This window comes from Anas acuta, chromosome 3, assembly GCF_963932015.1.
Source record: "Anas acuta chromosome 3, bAnaAcu1.1, whole genome shotgun sequence".
Taxonomy (NCBI): Eukaryota; Metazoa; Chordata; class Aves; order Anseriformes; family Anatidae; genus Anas; species Anas acuta.
In genome coordinates this window covers 70,392,989-70,415,197 of record NC_088981.1, presented here as the reverse complement: position 1 = coordinate 70,415,197, position 22,209 = coordinate 70,392,989, and the positions used below count along the sequence as shown (strand labels likewise).

At 40.1% G+C, this 22,209-nt stretch overlaps 1 protein-coding gene across 2 annotated transcripts in view; it reads right to left on the bottom strand.

Annotated features, from left to right (window-relative positions):
* The window catches only part of CDK19 (cyclin dependent kinase 19), a 111,588-nt gene that overhangs the window by 78,123 nt on the left and 11,256 nt on the right, over positions 1 to 22,209 (bottom strand). Inside the window, exon 2 of one of the 2 annotated variants that reach the window (XM_068677710.1) lies at positions 18,083 to 18,158. The exons of the other annotated variant lie outside the window; for it this stretch is intronic. Coding sequence (XP_068533811.1) covers positions 18,083 to 18,158 — 76 coding nt within the window. The remainder of the gene's footprint in view (positions 1 to 18,082; positions 18,159 to 22,209) is intronic. 2 annotated transcript variants of the gene reach the window in all.

Below are 22,209 nucleotides of genomic sequence, written 5' to 3'. Positions count from 1 at the left end.
TACACCTATGTAAGGAAATGCTGACAGTAAGATCATACGATGTTAACTTGGCTCCAATGCATAGATTATGTGTATCATTTATTTTCATGACTTTGCTATGAAATAAAACACATCTAAATGAATACTGAATATCTGCCTCTGGAAAAAATCAAGCTTCCTTTATGATGTTTCAAATATATTAATTTATGAGGCTCAAGAAATACATTATTTCAAGCCATTATTTCAAGAACCAGCTTAGTTAAATCAACTGAGGGCAAATTTGCATTTTTGGAGCAGAGGGAAGAAGAAAGGCACATTTTAAATGAACCTCTGGTTCTTTTTTCTATCTTTGTTTTGTTTTTAAATCAGATGCCATGCTCTCTCTTCTCTTACAGGACTGGCTTTGTAGTCAAACTCGGTCAGCCTGCCACAGAGTTAACAACCATTTTCCTTCCAATGTAAAGGCAGAGAGAAATGTAAGCTCTCCCTTTCTTCTCTACAGAAGATTCTTCTCCTTAGATGGCCTACAACAAAATAAAATAACATTCATCCACTCAGATTATACCAACAAATGAACTGAAGACATTTAGAGAAAGTAAACTGGTGAAAAGCAATATGGCTTATTTGTCATTCCTGAAGATTTTCAGATATTTTCAGATTTTTGGATTTGCTTTTCAGTTGATTAGAAGAAATGCTCCTGTTACTGAAAAGAGAAAGGACTTTCCCATCAACGTAACAAAGATACTTAAACCTAAAGCCATCTAAGATCAGTCTTTGTAATGGGGGGGGGAAAAACAAAAAAACACTTTGCTAACACACCTTTAAAATTCAGAGGTACATAATTCCAGAAACCTAAACATTCAGCCTGGGTTTTTAAACTGCAACTAGCCTACACTTACAGTGCTTATCCTAATGTTTCTGCACTTTTAGGATTCCTGACGACCTCTGCTCTTGCACTGTATCTCACTAATTACCAGGGCCAGCAACTGATGTTTTCCAACACACCTGTAGAAGGTCAATGAACAAGATTAGATACCAATTATGACCAATTTTCAATTTTTCTAAGGTTTTCTAAGGCGCTCCCACGAAGGGGAAACCTGGGTTCTTTTTTCTTCTCTCCTTCACTGCTCTGCTGAGTGAAAGGACACAGTAGCTGGAAGGACTGGGCTCAAGTGCAAAGACTTCATGACAGTATTTCCCAGAAAAGGGAGGTGACTCCCTGCAGCTTGAAGGAAGGTAGCCCAGCCCTGGGAAGGCCAGGAAACATTGCACACACAATGTAACTTAAACCGGGTAGCAAAGGGACACACCTCCTCAACTGGGCATGATGAATGCCATGAAACCATCTCCAGAATTTAGCTCTGCCCCTGCTTTGTAAAGGACAAGTGGATTACTCCAGGTCAAAGAACACCCTACCCGGGAGTAATGTCACTGGAAACATTTATCAGATACAAAAACACACGGGAATGTAAATTAGGTGGTATGATTGGGAAACGGGCCAACAATAATTTTCCAATACTACATGAAAAAGGCAGTCTCATAATACAAACTATTAATTCAACACTCACCTACAATTCAGAACTATCTGAAAATTGTGATGGCTTAATTTTGTATCCACTGGTTGCACGCTAGGTCAGTATCTGCTGTCTTGCATAAAGCCAGCATAAAGCCCATGATTCATGCTCTAAGAAACTAAAAAGAAATGAAATCAGGTGTTGGTGCCCCATCTGGATCAAAGACTGATGGGTGACCCAGCAACACAACAGCAATCTCCAGGTAGGGTACACTTCTAGGTTCTACTTCCATGATATTTAACCATAGAAATAGCAGATTTTTCAAGAAGAAAGAATAAAATCTTGGATACTTAACTAAGTCTTCATTGATAGTACTACATAGCATAAATTTCACATACTTTTGTTCTTCAGGGTTAAATAAAAAAATATTAAATTATTGCAGATAGAGAAGGAAAAAAAAAAAGGAAAAAGGAGGGAAAAAATGCAAAGAACTGATAGTTATTCTTCATATATACTCCAGATTTGGAGGCAGAAGTTTAGATATATCATTTATAGTTTGAATCATCATTAAATGGAAAATTAAATCAAATCAGAGCTATGAATTCAAATAATATTAAGCACATTAAAACTGTGTTCCCTACATGAATCAAGTTAAAGCTCCTTTAGCTCTGAATGACAGCATCCATTAAAGTTTGACGTACTTCAACTGATCTGCCTAATGTCTTACCTCTCGTTAAGCAAGCTAGTAGACAAGCCCACAGCTACAAATATAAATTCAGTTTAGCACCATGCTCACAGCAAGGAACATGCCTGCAGACTTGAGGAGAGAATATTTTGGGGGTCTTGACTTCTTTTCGTTAATTTGGGTTTGCTTGAAATAGCAAAAATTTTGCACATAGTTTTACAATCAGGTTTCTTGCTTGCTGTTCAGGATAACACTCGTTTAAGAATATTGCTCTTTCAGAGCTTTTATTCAAGAATTATAGAAGTGATTCGTCTGTTGACATCCATTTACAAGAAACTCAGTATTTCTCTCGGGAAGCACAGGGCTAGAACATTCTTTGAGTTTATTAACACAATTACCCATTAAATTTGTTACGCTTTTGCCCATAGGTTTTCACTTCTTACCCAAATCTTCGACAACCTTTTAGACACACGTTAGATAAAACCAACGCGCGAAGCAAGCTAAAACAAGATGTTCACTGGCTGTCTCCCAAGTCATTAAACGCCTACCACCAGATTCCTCTCATACTCTCAGGATCAGACTGCAACTGGAAAAAAAAATCCGTTTGTAATCTAAAGCCTGCAATTTCCTCATTCTCCAATTAAATATGAAAAGTGCTTCGATGAGGCGGTAAATGCAGCAAAAGCAGCATTTCCCCAGTAAATACTGATCAATTCGGGAAGGCTTAAAAGGTGGCTAAATACAATTCATAAAATTCAGTGAGCAGAGATGAAAATAAAGGCGATGTATTTAAATATGGTCTTATGGCAACCCATGAGGACTCAAAACAATGCCAGTTTTCTGAAAGAGATTTCTAAACATTAGGTAGTAAGATGAAGAAACTAGTAACCAGCTAGGATTTCACACCACGACAGCATGTGGTGTTCTGCATTCAATCTTGCACTGAATATAACCTCTCTCTAAAGTAACTTCTGCTGCAAAGAAATGGGTACTGAGCTGACTTCTTGCCCAAGGCACCAAAAGCAATGGGGAACTGAAAATAACATACTGTGAACGCTCATGTTAGACTTTCTTCCTGAGAACCAAGAGCAAATACTTTCCCAGATATTAGGCAGAAATGAGTAATTGGAAGAAGTCACTCTTGAGCCCTACAACAGGCCCGGTGCATCTCATTAAGCGTGCAATGAGCAGTACCAAATAGCATTTTCATAATGCCAACCAAAATGACCAGAGTTCATTTCTCTGCACCTTCCTTCTGAAGTAACTTCAGACTGCCTGCAGAAAAAGAAACGAATCTGTCAGAAATTAGCAAAGTTTCTTACGCAATTATGCCATAACCCACTACTAAATCCCTGAGACTACGGCAGCCCTCCTGCCTTTTTGCTATTTCTAGCTTGGCCAAACGAATTGTTTGGGCTGAGGTTTTCCAGCCTGGGTGCTAGTGAACACTGATGGTTCGCAGAAGCCACTTAGGAGCACACCATTGAGGACAAAATATGCAGTGCATGCGTGTTCTTACTCAAAGAAAGAAAAGCTGCTGTACTCGACTCAGACTCCAGATTAGTTTTGAGCCTGCTTACTGTCCTGTCCCTGACGCAACTGAGGCCAACGCCAAGGAAAAGAACACGTAAAGCAGCGTGGCCGCAGCACGAGCCTTCATGGTATGGTATGCACAGTCAGCTTCCAGCAATCCTCCACTTCAGAGACATGAGAACTACAGGTTAAATCAAGGTCCTTCGCTGGTTTTGCTTGATTAGCCCTCCAACACATTCCCCAGTAATATATATTCTTCAGTGTAGCCCTATCCCTGTTCCCTACAATCCTTAGAGCTGTGTTTCAAAATTCACATTGTACTGGGGAGAGGTTTTCATTCAGCTGTCGTAGTTGTTCTGTTCTGATAAACACTGAATGACCATTCCCTAATTCACTTTCCCATATAGTTTCTTGATTTTAGGCCTACATTTTCCTTTGGTTTTCCCTCCTTCCAAGACATTTTCCAACAGAAGGAAAGGTTTGCTTCCCCATCTGCAGATTCCCAGACGACTTTGTCTCTGTTGATAAGGAGGTGGTTTTGTATCACCAGCTTTGTTGGCTCCCCTTCTCTTTACCTTCTCCTGTGCTGGTGTATCCTTCTGAGGTGGAAGGGGATCTGAGTGACACACACACGAACACATGACATCTGAATGCACCAGGGATTTATGAGGCAGACCGAGTCTGCTTTGTTCTCAGGTCTTGACTTCAGTAACTCACTTGAAAGTAATTCTAGTGACCTTCAATTTGCCTTTTTGACTGCTCCTGAACTTGGAGCTGTGTGCAGAGGAATAGTGATAAAAATCCTCCCCCTACTCCACCAGTGATGATCATTCAGATCCATCCTTGTCTGTACGTAGATAGTGTGGTTTCTCTCATTTCCACTACATGAAAAATCAATGCTGATACATGCAAGCATTTTTATCCCACAAACTATGTAGTTTTGCACTTCTACATAGGTTAGCAGAGAAACACAGCTGAGGAGCGGTTCTGCCTTCTTCTGGAGCAAGGGCGATGGTCACATCAGGAACAGGAGAGGCAGGAAGAAGGTGTAGCAGGAGCAGGCGAGGAGAACCACCCCAAGGAGGAGGAAAGACAAGCAGCAGGAGGGAGACGCAGCCACCAGGGACAGGAGGAATGGCAGAGCTGGAACCAGCAGTGAAGAAATGCAAGGCCTTGGAGAAGGGCACCAACTAGAAAAGAGACTGAACTGGGCTGAAAAAGAATTAACTAGATAGGAAAAAAACACTGAGGCAAAAAGACCAATGGAAACAGCAAAGATAGGCAATGTCAAGGGGGTATGGACACACAGAAAAGCATCCAATACAGCAAATCCCCCTCCTAACCTTGGTGCAGAGTCCAAAGCCCCACCAATCCTCTGGCAAACATGCCCTCCTCCTTTCTTCTTTTACACCTTAGCTACTGTCAAAGGAGGGCTCCTTCAGCCAGGATGCTAACGTCTGTATTGAGAGCAGAAGGGCAGAAAGAAGAACAGAAAATGGGGTATAAGAAAAGGGAGGCACTGCAGAAAATAAATGGATGTATAAGGAAGAAGCCTCTATTTCCAGGACACAGTGGAAAAATATACAGTAACTGTCAAATTCTCTTTTTTCCTTAGAACTTGACCTTCAGAAATGAAATCAGTCAGATTCATACAGAAAGGGAAGACTGAAAAAGCAGGCGGCTCAAAGAATGTGTCAAGGGTGATAAGAAGAGTCTGGGACTGAATATATGTAATACAATTAAACTGCAGAAATAAAAAACACTCGTGAAAGCAGGTGCCAAATCTGCAGAAACGGATTGTAAAATTTCATTAGAAGCACCCTGGCATAGAAATGGAGCAGCCAAAGTAGCAAATCTTGCTGCTGGCAGACCCTGTGACAGAATAGGGAAGCATGAGGAGAATCAGAAAGTGCATCAACAGAAGAAAAGCAAAGTGGAGCGAAAGGATAGGAGAAGTCATGAATACTTACACACCAGAAACCATAAGGAAGTCTAAGCACCAGGGTATGAAGGATACACCGTGTTCCCAGCCATTATACAAGGTTTTAGACCAGCAATGTGAGGGACAAAAACGTTTGACCAGGACGACAAAAGAGCAGCTCTGCTAGTAAGTGTGAGTGTTTAAGTAGTGTTTCCCCTGACTGAAGAGGCAAACACAAGCAAATAGTCACGGCTAAGAAACCAGATGCATCATCTGTATCAAATTATAGAGGATGAACACAGAAGAGTTCACAGAAAGAGAACCAGGAACCAGAATCAGGGGAAGGATAATAAGCAAAGAAGAGCAGAAGTTACATACAAGTAGCCTGGAAAGAGGATTAGAAAACCCTACAAGTCATATTTCTCCCTACTCCGACCGCAAATGTTTTACAATGGTTATTGAAATAACTGAACGTATTAAGACATTTTGTCCCAATCAACATGTCACTACTACACAATGGGACAACTTGGCCAAATGATCCAAGAAGTGCAACATGCATTTTGTTTCCACTCATTATGACATTTTGCACAGTGAGATAAAAATCAAAACCTCACGTCCTTTATCAGAGCCGTATAAAAAGAGAGCAGGTCAAGGATTCTTCCTTTATCCTATTACTGCCAAGACAGAAAACATGTTTTTGCAATGCCCTTCCTAAAAACATAGAAGGGACCTTGTACATTTGGCAAGAAGCATGGAAAAGTTCAGGCAAGGGGCCAGATGTTTTGTTAAAAATGCATAATGGTATGGTTCAGCTTTGCTGAGGACCCGAAACCATGCCCTGAGAATCCAGCCCCACCGCCCTGTTCTTCCGTAACGCCCAGCATCAGACTTCATTCCTAAGGTGGAAGAACAAATTTTGTAACAGCTTTTGAGGAGCTTACATAAAGACAAGAGCGGAGTTCACTAACCTGGGCTGGAAAGGCTGCAGTAATTACCCAGGAACACAAACCTATATTCACAAGCATATTAAATAGTGCCATTTGTACGTGAGCTTACCTGAGCACAATGTATCGCTGAGGAGAGCTGCAGTGAGGGTGCTCTGGTGCTCCTTGTTCCACGCCGCCCCTTTCCCTTGCAGGTCTCTCCTTGTCTTTTTTTACCACTGTCATCACCTGCTTTTCCCACCAAACACATGCTATGTCCCCACCTAGTAGGGTTTCACGCACACACCTCTGTTTGGCTCTACATGCCTCTGTTGCTCCAGCTTTGGATGGCGCAGCCCCTATCAGAGTAGCCATACCTGAATTTTGCCACTGAACGCCAAAATCTCCGAAGAGATTTACCTAATTCAGAAAAGGCCCTCAAGTCCCCATTCCAAATGTCCTTTTACCCCGCTGGCCTCAGATTTTTAGGAATTTTAAATAACGAAGGTCAATTAACATGATATTACACTGGCTTGATAGAGCAAAAGGACTCAAAAATCGTGAAGGAGACATTATAAAGACTAAATAAAAGACTGCATGATACTGAAGAAAATACAATTATAAATGGAAATGTGAAAAAGAACACTGATGAGTGCTATTTTATAAATGGCATACATTTTTCAAATACCTCATTCAGAACACGGCACGCAAGGAAGATCCCTTCCTTTACATTTTCTTTACTATTCATAGCCTCTGAATCGGACCGTACGCAGCAACAGAGCAATTAGTCTAAATAGTGCCCGTATTCTCCCTGGTGATAATTGGCTGCTTCTTGTAGGAACATCTGTTCGTCTTTCCTAAGAAATGAGGCACAGACCCTGTTACCTAGACAACAGAAGCCTTGGGAGCATCGCATGCTGCAAAAGGGTAACCCCGACCCAAGTCTCACTTCTTACTCCTTCTCCCCACCGCTCCCTTATCGCATAACCAAACGTCTTCACATTTTTTTTAGCATGTCCTACCAAATCTTGACATTTCGGCTCTGTCTCCTTCAATGTTGTCCAGAAACATCTTCGCCACCGTGGCCGTGGATTACTGGAGTTAATCCATCCCATAGGGGTGGATGCTCACAGTGCCCCCCAGTTAAAATTAAGGAGGGTAGCAACAGGTTAAACTTTGGGGGATGCCTTCTGTTGCCTGAGCAAACTCACCACAACTTCATAAATACTGATGCAAGATGAACAACGATGTGCACCAGACAACAGATTCCCTCACGTTTTAGTTAGTTGGAGAGATTTTTTTCCCCCTATGTGCACGTGATGGAGAACCAATGAACACAGAAGCTCATTTGATGTGTGAAACCTAAGAACTAAGCACTCATAAAGGCAAAGACACAACCAACCCACCATCTCTAAATTCATACCATTTCATCCTCCTCCTGGCAATGCCCTAAGCTACTTTCCCTCCTTTACCTTCTTCCCTTCTTGGCTGAAAGAAGAGGAGGAACACCATTATCCTCAAATGCATGTGCTGTCGTTGTCCCTGGTTGGGATGGAAACTTCTGTAGGAGAACCCCTATAGTTTTTAGGGTTGGTTTTGCACACACAATAGTGATCAGGCCCTGGGTACGTGTTTAAGGCTTCGAGTGAGTCAGACAATACAAGGCAATAGCAACAGAAAATGCCAAGTAAGAAAACGAGGAAACACTATTAACCCAAAATATAAACAAGCAGTTCACCACAGACCACACAAGAGAATTTAAATTTAGCACTTTAGGACTCTACTAATGCCAACGTGACTGATACTTTTGGGGAGAGCTCTTAGAAGTTGTATTTCCACGGATTTCCAGCAGCACACAGAACAGCACAGACGCAATTACTTGAACATTTGATAAGTGAGGAGATGACATTTTGAACATTCACTAGAGTAACCAGGAATATGAAGTTTAACCATAGAAGGTAAGACTGGCTTTCAGTTGTTTTGCACATTTTTGCATTTTTAGAGGGGTCTTCCAGGCACTTGTAAAAGAGAACGGGAATGGTTTAAAGGAAGACTTCTGTGGCAGCACCTTATGCAGCACCGTTTTATATAAGAAAGGTAGCACTGAAAATAAGACAAGTGGGATTCTTTTTTCAGTTCTATATGCACCGAAATACATGTAAAAAGGATTTCTGCAAGCACAAAAAAAAAACAGCGCCAAACCAACAAAGCAAGAGCTAGAAAATGGTCCAGATTTGAGATGCCCAGAAGAAGGAGAAATGAAATAATCCTGCTGGCCTCAGACTGAAAATCTGAACAATGGAGATAACTGAAAACCATTAAAACTTAAAATCACAGAAGAATTCCTTATTTAGGCTGAAAGACTTTGAGCAAGTTTGGAGAATTTCAGATGTGGAACAGTACCAAAGACAGTTTGCTACTGGTAAAATATAATATAATTTATTTTATAATTATATTATATATATATATATATATATATATATATATATATATATATTATATATAATAATTATTATTATATATATAATATATATATATTATAATTATAATTATAATATATAATTTATTTTATAATATAAAATAAAAGCCACAAGTATAATAAATGGTTATAGACTGAAAGTAAAGCTGCAGTGATCCCTCCACCTTAAATAAATAAATAAATAAATAAATAGAAACCCTAGATAAAGCCCAGGCAAAAACAGAATCCCTAACCCATGACAAAAATCACGTGTCAAAAAAGAAGGAACAATTACTGCTCTGAAACACAAAGATGCTAAGGCAAACAAGGATAGAGAACAAACCTTGGAGTTTGGTCAGAGAAAGGTCATTAATCACAGTAGCAAGAACAGTTTCATTAGAGTAGAAGCTTAGAGAAGTCAAATCAAAACGGATCCAAGACAGAGCTAGTGGACAGGAAACCACTGTATTGCTTGCAAATATTAAAGGCATTTGGAGATAAAGGGCGAAGAAATCAGGGAAAATATCACAAAAGGCAACTGAGATAAAAAAGAATCTAAGAGTAATTTAATAAGTAAAAATACAGAAAGACAATGAGAGTTGAGAAAAGCTCTGCAGGGGCCAAGAGATGGGAAAAGCTTGTTAGTAGAGAAAGAAAAGGCTTCCTCAAATGACTTCAAGAACTGGCAGCATGTGTCATATTTCATAATTTGTCTGCAATCAAAATTATTTTACCAATAACTTCCTTTAATATGCTGCTCACATACTCAAAAAACAACTTTTGTCTAATGGTGCGGCCTGTCAAGACTACCCTAATTTTAATATCCTCAGATGAATGCATAGAAAAAAGCTCAATGTCAAGCCACTGACCATCAATGCACAGCCACAATTTAGTGCACACACAATATACAGGCAAAGAGCAGGTATAAGGCAACATCCTGATGCTGCTAACGAGGGTAGGAAGGGTGAGCATGATGTTATTTCTACAAGGCAGGAGCATTTAGCTGGTCAGATGGCAAAATGCAGCAGAGAACAAATCTGTGATGCTCATGGTTTTTTATTTTTCAAACTTACCAAATGCTACACCATAATAACAGGATTCAAGATATCCAAGCAATTTGGATATTCATTCAGTGACTGAGGTACTGTTAACTGGTTTGCACACAGACTTTGAAGAGCACCCCTGTGCCTCAAAATCCCCATATAATAATGCATCAAAGCCTTGCGAAGACGAGGAAAGTCACAGGAAGATTTAATGGAAGCTGTATTTAAACACAGCTGGTTTTCAACTTACAGAAACAGACCCAGAGGTTCCCATGAAAATAAACACCATACTGAAACTTGGAACGTAATGAATTCAAGGAGGTTAATAAAGTTTCAGTGCAAGGTACCAAGACATCTTGCCTTCAATAACAAGGCTGGCTACAGCTTAAGATACAAAACCTGTAGAGTAAACACAAACGTAGATCCCAAACTCCACTTATTTAACCATACGCAAAGTGAACTACTGAAAAAAGTTACCTTTTCATTAACGTTTGATCAAGACCTAAAGATTTCCTCATTGATGTTCTATTCTCAGTCCAGCCATCTCTGTTCTGTATTAGTTTATCCAGCTAAGGAACTGCCAATACCATTTTATTTCTGCCTCGCAGACTCCATGGGCACAGAGAACAAAAATGATGAGCCTCTCTATCCCGTGTGTGGAAATACAGGAACACTGATTTTAAGAACTGTTATTATTACATATTATTTTAATAAAAACGTTTCATCTCTAGCCAAGTTAACTAGCAAAACAGTTGTAGACTTGATAACACAATCACAAATTTTAACGATGATAAAATCAAATGTAAAGAATGTAAAAATCAAGACTATTACCCTTTAAAAGAAAAAAGAAAAGTGCTCCAGGGCTCTAACATTCAGTACTCTATAGATTAGTACCTTATTCACAGCACAAAGTCTTTCTTATTTTACAGTGCGGGACAAGAAGCCACAAACAGGGATAGAAAGCAGAATGTGCACAACGAAAGGATGGCACCCCTCAGGACCAATACATCAGAGCACCCAGAAGCCTATCCCAAGTGAACACGCTGATGTGCGCCGTCTGGGGAGCAAGCAGGAAGGGCAACACAACCGGGAGCAAGTAATCCAGGTGTTTTCTGGAGGACATCAGGGACAACTTCTTGATATAATTAGTGAATTGACCGAGAAGGCTGGCACACAACTCTTCAAAAAAATGAAGAACTGGCTGGAGATGCAACAACCAAGAGTAGCCTGGTGTGTAGCAGCCATCAAGTAGTACAACTGAAGATCCCGAGTAAAGGAGTCCAGCAGCAGAGTACAAATCTTGGCTTTACGAGAACAGACTTCAGCTTGTTCAGGGAACTGGCAGGTGGCCATGGGAGGCAGGCTCTGAAGAGCAAAGGAGCCCTGGAAAACTGGCAGGTCTATCCAAAAATACAAATACCAGAAGTCTGGCTTCCCTAACCTGATTGTCAGAGTAGCAATGCGCAGTATAGGGACAGGGCTGAAAACAGGGAGAGGCTACGTAGGAATAATTTCCAAGCATCACCCATGCATGTAGGGATCACACCAGGAAAGTCAAAGCTCACAGCTGACACTCACAAGGAACATCGAGGGCAACAAGAAGAGCGTCTGCTACTACATTAGCTGTGAAAGGCTGAACAAGAAAACGTGTGCCTGTTGCTGCAAGAAGCAGGCAGAGTAACTGAATACAGAAGAGTCCTGCCTTAAAAAGAATCCATCACCTGAAAACCTGTGCACTCACCTTCCAGTCTGAGGCATCAAAAACAACCACACGTGTTAAGTTAAAGACTGGTAGTTACAGAAGTCAAGATATCATGCAAACAACTTTACAAAGCCCCACAGAATTAACTGAGAACATATATAAACTAATTTTGCTTGACGCCAGAGAAATCATACATGGAACAACAAAAGGACAATAGGTAATGAAAAACACACAGAAGTGAAAACAAAGGTGTAGGACAAATTCAGAAAGCAAGATTTTTAAAATGTACCATCTGAAGCATTAAAACATATACAGATATGTTTTTGTACACACAATCTTGCAAGGAATATTTAAGTTTGGTAAGTAAGTATTTAGATTTTTTTTTCCTATGTTATCTGTGACTCTTTTCTTCTTTATCTGAGTGATAAGGCAGCTGTTTCCTTTCAGTGTGTTGCTGCATACAGCTTAACTTAAAGAGGCTTGGAGGTGCTCTTTTTGTTCATTTCTGTCGAAGTCACCGCCAGTTTGGGTGCTTCAGAAAGTACTTGGGATGCCAAGTCAATAAAGTGAAAACAACCAAGATGCAACAGCATTAAACATCAAATTCCCCAACTCAACTTCATTGGGAATTTGGATTATACCCTAAATGATGTCAAGTATCAAATTCATAGAGAAGGGAAAAGCTTTCTTCTTAAGAAGGTTGCCACTGTTTTGTTGATGGTGCTTCCCTGCTCTGAGCACAGAGATTTCAAGAAAATGCAAAGAACTTGCCTGAAAAGTTTCATATACGGTAGTTGGAAAGCAACTGGGTGCTGAAAGCAATGCTTCCCTTTCTTTCCCCTCCGCACGCCCTTTTTGTTCACTGCTGAAGGAGGTGGTTGTAGTTAGATAGTGGAGCTGACCGGCTTCTTAAGATGACACTCTACTTTTGTCATAAATGACAAAATATGATACTCCAAGCCTGTGAAACCTACTTTCCTAAACGTTACAGTGCTTTTATGTGCTGATAAAAGTCAACTTAATTGATTAAAATAAAAATCTCTTTTTATTCAGCAGATTTATTACCTGTGTGTTTTTTCTATTTTATGAAGTCAATTTTTCTTTCAGATAAAATAGAGGAGGACACAAAATGTCCACAGAACCTTTTAGAAGAATAACCAAAGCAGGAACTCCCTTACACAAAAAGCATTTAAATTACACAGATTATACAAGATTAGGGCATGTAATTCAGAGAGCTCTTATTCATCCTATGGCATGCAAAACATGAGTTGTCATGTAGCTGAACCAAAACCTCCCTTCCAGCTGATTCATACCTATAAAATCATGATAGGCAGATACCTCTAGCCAACACATGCCCTAATTTTCTAATAAAAAATCCTTTAAATAAATAAAAAAAAGAAAACAGCACACGCCTTACACTTATTTCACTACCTCCAGCTATTGAAAGAGGGAGCAGAGTTTCAAAATTTCCACCAACAGAAATGTAACAATCTTCTCTAATTAGGAAGTAGAGAATTTATAGTGAGATTTTATACTGCCAAATATTTTACATGTTCATATTATCTTGGCGAAGGGAAAAAAGTTCTGACATTCAAAAGGAATCTCCTACAGCAAATGTACTGACAGAGGCACTTTTTTTTTTTTTTTTTGGACACCTTGTTTTACCTACAATTGTCTTAAATGAAGGCAAGGGCCAAGGTTAAAAGCCTATTTGTCTACGTAACAGTAAATACTGCAAGCTGCTGTGATATTTAAAGTCAAGGAAAGGGTCATATAACCAAATCAAAGGAGTGTCAATTATGAAATTCGACGTAACTGTACTTGCAAGGCGTCAGTGGTGCTCCACATCTTCAGAGTGATTTATTGATACCAAAATGTTATCATTAGTCCTGTCCAGCTGACCTCCTCTACATCCCTAAGAGATGCAGACAGGTCAAAAGGTTATTAGGCCAGCACGATCCGGGGGCTCAAATTAAGTAGCCTCATGCTTAGCTCATTTGACCGTGTGATTGCCAGCCCACGAGGCTCTCAGCAAGGCACAACCTTGAGCACTGCGCACTGTGCTGCCAGGAAAAGGAAGGAAAAGGAGAAGAGAAGGAAAAGAAGAATGCAAATATCGAGGGGACTGAGCCTCACTCAAGAGATTTGAACACATAAAGATTAGAAAACCATCATTTAACCAGCCAGGCTTCTGAAACCTTGCCCACCCTCGGAAACCGAGGAGCCCAAAATATTTGTACCCTCTAGCACTTTGTAATATACTTTGCATCAAGAGGCAAAAGGCCTGAGAATAATTTGTGCAGGCTAAATTGTTTGAATGAGCTTTCAGTAACTCATTTAACGTCGGCCTGAATTATTTTAGCCTGTACCCATAAATGCAAGCCTGAAGACAAAGGGCAGCTAATGCTCCCACCAGCGTCCCACAGCGCGCTGGCACCACGTCAAGGTCTCCCAGAAGGAGCAGCCTCGCTAACAACCAGCACACACAGGAGTGGGTTACGCATCCCAGACCCCAAATTCGCATGGGGCACAACTGCAACAATTTCAGAGAGCTCATAAGCAAGGCCAGGAGAAAAATGCTGCTGTTTCGTGGCTCTGCTTCTCCCGTTTCAGCCATATGGAATAGCCTCATCCCCCCTGCCCACAAAAAAAGGCTACTGAGCTATAAAAAACAAAGTGCTGAAACAGAAAAATCCAATGAAGCTCTGAACTGAACTTACTTCTGCTTTCTCATCGACTTCTTTGAAAATATGCTTAATTCATACCAGGGAACTGCTATAAATGTTAGATAAATGTGTGTTTTGGTGAAAAATGGATCAGAATAAAAAAATGGGGAATAGAGTTCAGACCTTCAGAAAGGTTTCCAGGAACTTTGCATAAGATACCTGATTTCACTGACCAGGCAGAAACAGCAACTCAGGATAGGATCAGGAGACCAAAGGGATCCGTGTCTTTTATTGGAACTTATCAAATATTTCTTCATTATATTTTACTGCAAAGTAGCGTATAATTATTCTGTTTCGTTAGTACAAAATATTTATCTGCTTATTAGAAATACATCTTAAAGGTGTGGCTCTATTTCCAATAAATGGAGAGAAATACTAGAAAATTGTTTTACAGAATCAGATAATGTTTCAGGTTGGCACGGACCTCTTAAGATCTTGTCAAACCCCCCAGCTCAAGCAAGGTCAGGCAGAGCAGATTGCCCAAGGTGTGTCCAGTCAAGTTTTGAGGATCTCTACAGGTGAAGACCCCACAACCTCTCTGGGCAACATGTACCAATGCTCAGTCACCCTTGCAATAACAAAGTTAAGCATTTTCTGGTTGTCATTAAGTGTTCACATGGAATTTCATGTGCTTTAATCTGTGCCTGTTGCCTTTTGTCTTGTTACCGGGCTCCACGGAAAAGCACCTGACGCCCCTGAGCAGCACAAGGCTCTGGCGTACCTGCCGCTCCTCCATTTTGCATCACCTACAAACCTGTTGAGGGTGCGCTCTGTCCCAGTATCCAGGTCACTAACGAAGGCTGTGAACCTGCTTCTTGCTGTGCTCACTTCTCCTAGGATCCTAAACTCCAGCACCTCACCTAAATAAGCCAGTAACAGCCATACTGCAGCTCCCTGTTGTTCAAGACTGGAATCTTTCTGAGATTCTCTGAGCACTGAGAATCCTCTGCTACATTCAGCCTTTGGTTTCTGCAATCCCTCATGTGAAAAGCAGCAGAAAACCACAAATTCTGAGTGACTCAGCCACTAACTCTCATTTATATTTTCCAGTTTTACTTTTCAAAAATATTCATGCTTAAGCCCAGCAATAAACTGTCTGACAAGAACACACAAATAGTTGGCATTTCAGTTATTTTCAGAGCAGACTCTAGTTACAGAGAATAAATTTGCTTTTTTTTCTTTGTTTGTGTGTGTGTGTTGTTTAAGATACAATTCTTTACCATATAGGACTGTCCTCTACCATTTGCACATTCTGGCACAACAGAATTGGCTGCAATACGGATTCCTGCTTCGGCAGGTATCACCCCACAGTCGAAAGAAAGCAATCATCACTCGCCCTGGGAACCACTGCCTGTCTGATGTTATCACTGACATACGCCTTCTTCCGTGAAAAACCCATCGTAATAACGGCAAAGAGGCTTTATGTTTTCCAAAGAGCTAAGCAAAGCCAGCCCAATTCGATCTGTAATGCCAGAAGAGATGAGTAGCCTGCCTTTTATCTTAGGGAAAGATATCCAGTAGATCTTTCTGTGAGTGTGTAGGCAAGACTACACACAAACCAGTCTTGGACCACAACTCTGCCTTTCAGTTTGGCAATTTATTTCTCAAGCACATTGGCTATGTCCACAGGTTGTAGGACTACTGAAATATTCTGAGCACACACAAGAACCAAGTACATGGATGTTTCTTCCATGTGACAATTGGGGACGCTTGTTAAGTTAGACATCAAAAGAACTACCCACAGTATTTTAAACGTGGCCTCTTTCTGGCTTATAATCGTTATTTAATCAGTAAACACTACCTGTTTTGTTACCTGCTTATGCTTTTAAACACGAGATTAACTATTAATGCATTAATTATAAGTTTGCTTCTCTTTGTGGAAAATACACTTGATCCTGCTTGCTTTTGTAAGGAAAATAAATCAGATTGTGGTTCTTTTTCAACTATTTCACCTTTACCCTTTACATATTTCCAATATTTGACTAGCCTGAAAATTCACTGAGGCAAGCAGTGATTTGCTACATTATCTCAAGTTATAGTTTTACTCTGAAGTTTGGAGAAGAGTAAAACGGAATCTGCAGAAAAATTAAAGGAGGCACTATTCAGAGGATTTAAACAATTTATGGTATTTCCCATGTTTTATTGAGCTTTTTGTACAAAGCTCAACCAATTTTAAAAAATAAATAATCAAGAATGAAATGCTGTATTCCACACATTGATTCTTGTCTTGAGACCAGGCTGGATCAGGCTTTGAGCAACCTGCCTAGTGGGAGGTGTCCCTGCCCATGGCAGGAGGTTGGAATTAGTTGATCTTTACGGTCCTTTCCAACCCAAACCATTCTGTGATTTAGTTTTAGTTTTTTGTCTGTTTTAAATTATACCACTACGGAGACAAAGAAACTGAGAAACACTCCACTGCTGTCAAAACAGACTTTAAAATAAAAATAATATGATCTAGTCTTAATGTTAAAGGACTTCTTGTTCCCTCCAAAGGGAGAAATATTACCATAAAGGTGACTGAATAGACTCTGTGTAAATTAACAGACAGCAACGGAGCCACCTCTCAAATCTAGGAGTGACCTTGACCCTCTAGTGACAAGCACTTTGAAAAGATAGCACTATTATCTGCCAAGTCTCTTGATACAGCACTACACTGAACACAACACAGTGTTCTGTTCAGTTCATGACCATCACGAGTGCAACACTACTAGATCATAAAAGGCTTTGGGCACAAATCCTGTGTTACATTTCAACAGCCCTCAGCACACTGACACCATTCAAACAAGGTAAATATTTAATCAAGAAAATGCACTTCTTTTGCAATGCAAGGAATTCTTGCATTGCAAAATTTTACTAAGTGACTCAGCACTTTGACAAGAATTAAAGTTTTATACTTTGTTATAGTTATAGAATAAGCATTTAAAGCTTTAAATAAGATTTAAATTCTCTCTTCATGTAAGAATACCTGATTCTTACCACCTCGGAAGGACTTAAATATATACACACACACACGCATGGACGCTACTGTGCGCAAAAGTGAATCCATTTTTTCCTCTTAAGATACACGCAATAAAAGTACAATTAAAGCTGTTTTTTATTTTGCTATGAAAGTTCTCTGTACTTAGTAAAGCACATGAAGAATGAGGGGAACAAATTGTCATCAGGCACCAAACACAAGTAAGCTACACGACTAAGTCTGAAATAAAATACACTGTTAGCAAGCTGACTGGTAATGGCAGTTGTAATCTTTCAGAACCTTTTTCCTTCAAGTTATTTTAAAAACATCCAGTTTTAAAATAAATCTTCATTAAAAGACTCTCATTTATTTCCCTCTCAACACATAAAAGCATATAAAACACAACAATACCAGAAAGAGGCATTACCATTAACCTAGCAAGAACACCTCTTTCCACACTCAAGAAAAAAAAATTGTAATATTTACAAAGCATATTATGAAAAGCGCATGTTTGAATAACTTTCATGCTTGCATACTTCAAGGAAAACATTTACGTAACCTTTCTGTTATCTGGTGTAGAGAAAAGAAAATATCTGTTGAATAATAATGTCAGTAAAAATACTTTCATTTATGCACACTTACTGCAATCTCTCTACAGGCCGACATGGATATCCCTGTACCTTCAATTTGCTTCAGTGCATACTCCTTTTCATCTTTTCTGTACGAAAAAAAGAGAGAAAGAAAGAGAGAGGGGAATATTTTTAGCTCTGATTTATGTTGCACCAATCAATACAAGTACAATGATTTATTCTGATTTTGTCTAGATCAAGAAGCTGAAAAGCTAATCTGTTTTTATGTATAGATTACTCTTAGATATTAAAAGCAGGTTTCCTTTTTAACAGAGACTTCAAAAAATACAAACAAAAACTCCTGCGTAAATAAACTTTGTTAACCTATTTCCACTTCTCTCTAAACCATACTGTTAATGGCAAACACATCCATAGGGCATTTTGATGGACATTTTTCCTGAAATTTTTGAATCCTATAGGATATTTTGGTATTTTCTTGACATTTTCAAATACTGTCTGTCATGAAACAGCAGCACAGTCGCATCCCATGCCTGGAGGACTCCCCTGGAAGTACCTAGAAACTACAAGGATCTTACTTGATTTTATGAGCCAGTGTCAATTGACTTTTAATTTAAAACATAACAGCATTTCATAAGTAATTATACATTGAAAGAACATGAATTTCACTGGGCAAGTCTGTGTTTGCCAGCCACAAGTACAGGACTCCTGTCAAGCACTCGCTACTACAGACCCCTACACAGTACGTGAAACTGCTCTGCCTGAACAGGGCATTATCCTTTTAAATAAACATAATTGGAAGAAATTCCTGGCTGTCAGGGAAGACAACCAGAACAAGAACATGAGGAGGACCTCAAAGCCCTTGTGACACAACATAATCACCTTAATACCCATGGTAAATTTGGGTAGGATTCAGCTGGAAGCAATGGGTGTTGATGAGTAGCATCACCCTCAGCGCTGACGCACGTATGTGGGCCCACCGATTACAACTTCTGGACCACTCAGTAACCCACAATCCCCCGTCCAAATTCCCTACAGCATCTCAAGTTTCCCCCTTTTCCAGTCCCACACCATTTCATTTTGCTGCCCTGGTTTCAGTTCGTCTTGCTTCCACCTCCAGGTCCAGGTCCTGCCCTGCTCCAGCCTCCTCCAGAAACCCCATCTCTGAAACTGATGGGATGAGCAGAGCAGTGTGGGGAAGGCTTGGGACTGACCAGAAATGAAAACCACCTACACACGTTAGTAACTACAGATGATCATTTTTATCAGCAATTTTCAGTAGCAATTACATCCATAAAACATATCTGTCGTTAAGATCGTGGTTAGCTCTCAGTTGACCAGTTTCACACCACATTTTTTGACGTGAAAATTCAGCAAGAAAAATTCCAGTCTTGCTCAGACTACAAATTAAGCTGGTGCATTGCAAGATTTGCAAAAAGTAAATCCACCTCTGAAGATGAGTCACCCAGCAGCTGTTCCAACTGGAAAACCTGGGCGCTGTTATTCGCCTCAAAAGCAGTTGTTACTCCTCTCTCAAACAAGCACCTACCTGAAGTCTTTGGAAATCAGTTGCTATGTTTGAAAAGATATCCCCTCCAAATTAAAAACAGAGAAAAATCATTTGTGATGGAGTTACCATCTGCTTTATTTCAAGCTGGGCGTTTCATTGTGCTTGGGATTTGATGCAGCAGTGCTCCCAAAGCAAGCGAGACGAAGCACGTCAGGCTGCAGGCTCCAACAGGCCTCTCTCTACTGATAGGCCTGGAGTAACAAAAGGCCCTTCTGCAGCTGAAAAGAAAGCAATGTGTTACTTTAAGGTGACCTAAATGATGCTAGAGCTGCCAAAAGGAAGAAATGTGTTCTCGTTGTGCACTGATCTTCTGTGGAGAAATGCAAGGCATGGTGTAAGCTGCTGTCCTTTGTAACTACACCAGAAATATTCACTTATTCGGACACTTAGACGCAAACCTCCACAACACGTATGACAAACGAATATAGCAAGATTAGATCCTCCTCTTGTAAAACAAGCTTTTGTTCCTTTATGCTAAATAAATTAAATGCTTTGCAACACACTATTTTGAACATACAACTTCTGATTCTGCACAGAGGGGAAAAAAAGGAGAGTTTCAGAAGTTACCATTACTAAGATTGGGCCACACACTCCATTAACAAAGATAATCCAATCTGTACGAGCTGCTCACCAAGGACCCTTTCAGGAATAACTTCATAGATTTATCTCCTTCCTATGCAGGAGGACTCACCAGGATCTACTGACATGATAAAGCAGATTCCATCTTTGTTCCCCATAAAGCAGCCGTTTATTTTTGTGAATGTCATTTACAAGAACTTGGATCGAGACACCGATACAGAACCAAGAAGTCTGTGTCTTTACAGGTGATAAATTCATAGTTTGTCTTTTAGAAATTTAGATTTCATTAAATTTTGAAAAAAGTGAGTAATAAATGCTCATCCCTTCTCATACACAGTTCTACCTATGCAGACAGATTTACATGAAGTGCAAAGTATTAACTTCGTTATTCAGATCATGGCACTGAAGCTATGAAGACAAAATTGTGTTGTCTGCAGAACCAAAACCAACTCCAGACATTTAAAGTTGCTCACAGGTTTTAAACTATAGTCATGCTCACACTGCATGGTACGGAATGATGCTGTGCTTACCAGCTGAAGGCCCAGTACAAACTGGGCACTGCAGAAGTGAAATGCGCCCTTCCTTCAGCACATCTCCTGAAGTGAGAACACCACCACACAGATAAAACTGCACTGACCTAGCCTGGCAAGGCAAGCATTAAATTCAGTCACCCAGGCTTGGGCAGGCTGAAGGACGCTGCAGAAGACGGGCAAGCTGTTTGGCACATGCTGTATTTAACAGCACGGCTTAGCACCACTGCAGGTCTGTCATCATCGAACACCAACCGCTCTACATAGGATTTTAGGAGACAAATGAGAAATGATGAAAGATGCTTAAAAAAACAACCCATCGCCGTAAGACATTACAGCACGTGGGATAAGAAGTCAATATCACCAAGCAGCAACCAGCATGCTTCTAGGATGCTGGGTTTTGTGAGCAGTGAGTAAAAATGGGGATAATTAAAACACTTATCTAAAATAAATGGGCATCAAGTACAAAGAACTCCAAAAATACCATATTCTAGGTCTCACAAAACATCTGTTTGTATTTTACCAACAATTTCAAATCATAGCCTCCTTTAAGTACGTCAATATCATTTACTAGTTTTGGCAGAGAAGCAAGGTTATATGAATATGTTTCCAAAGTTCAAGGTTTTTATTAAACAAACATAATAGCTGCTTAAAGCACTTCCCAAAAGATCTCCACCAACTGGTACTTTAACTAACAATATTTCTCATTTAAGAGTAACCTCAAGATAATTTGAGAAAGGAATATATTTAAATCCTCGACACTGAGTCAGTCAACGCAATCTGATGAAATCCACAATCCTGTTTACTCAATAAAACGGTCTTAAATGACCAAAGAAAAAATAGGTACTTTATTAGCTGTTTCTCTGCTGTAAGAGCTCCATAAATAATGTAAAACGCAGTGATATGCAAGTACACTGTTCGACTCCCTAGAGACCTGCGCTCTTAAGAAACACTGTGGGCAGAGGGAATTATTTCTGCTTCATGTTGAATACACAGAAAAGCTCCAGTGAACCTGGAACATATTTCAAGAACTCCTACAGAACAATACCGTTTTCATTTTCCTAAATTCTTCTCTGACAGATGCTACATTGGTGCATTTTTCATTCGAGAGCGTAGCAAGCAGGATCCAGTTTAGAAAACAAAGCAGAGCAATGAGCTCCACAGGTCTGGGAAGAGGCAGAAGGCACCATGATGGAGGTAACCAAGCAGAAGCAAGGTCCCTGTGTGAAGATACCGCCCTGGGGTCCACACTACCAGCATCCTAGAAGCCAGCCAACGTGCCAGCAGGTCCTGCTCTGCCCATTTGTGCCTGAGGGCAGGGGAGAAGGGTGCATGACAAAGCTGGACCAAGAGGGGTCAATTAGACAGCCACCCCAGTGCAAAGGTGGCAATGTGCTCTCCGGTCTGTATTCCACAGTATGGAATACTTGTTTCTAAACAAGAAACAAGTCAATGGAAGACTAGAAACAACTTGCCCAAGGCAAAAACTGGAGGATCTGAAAA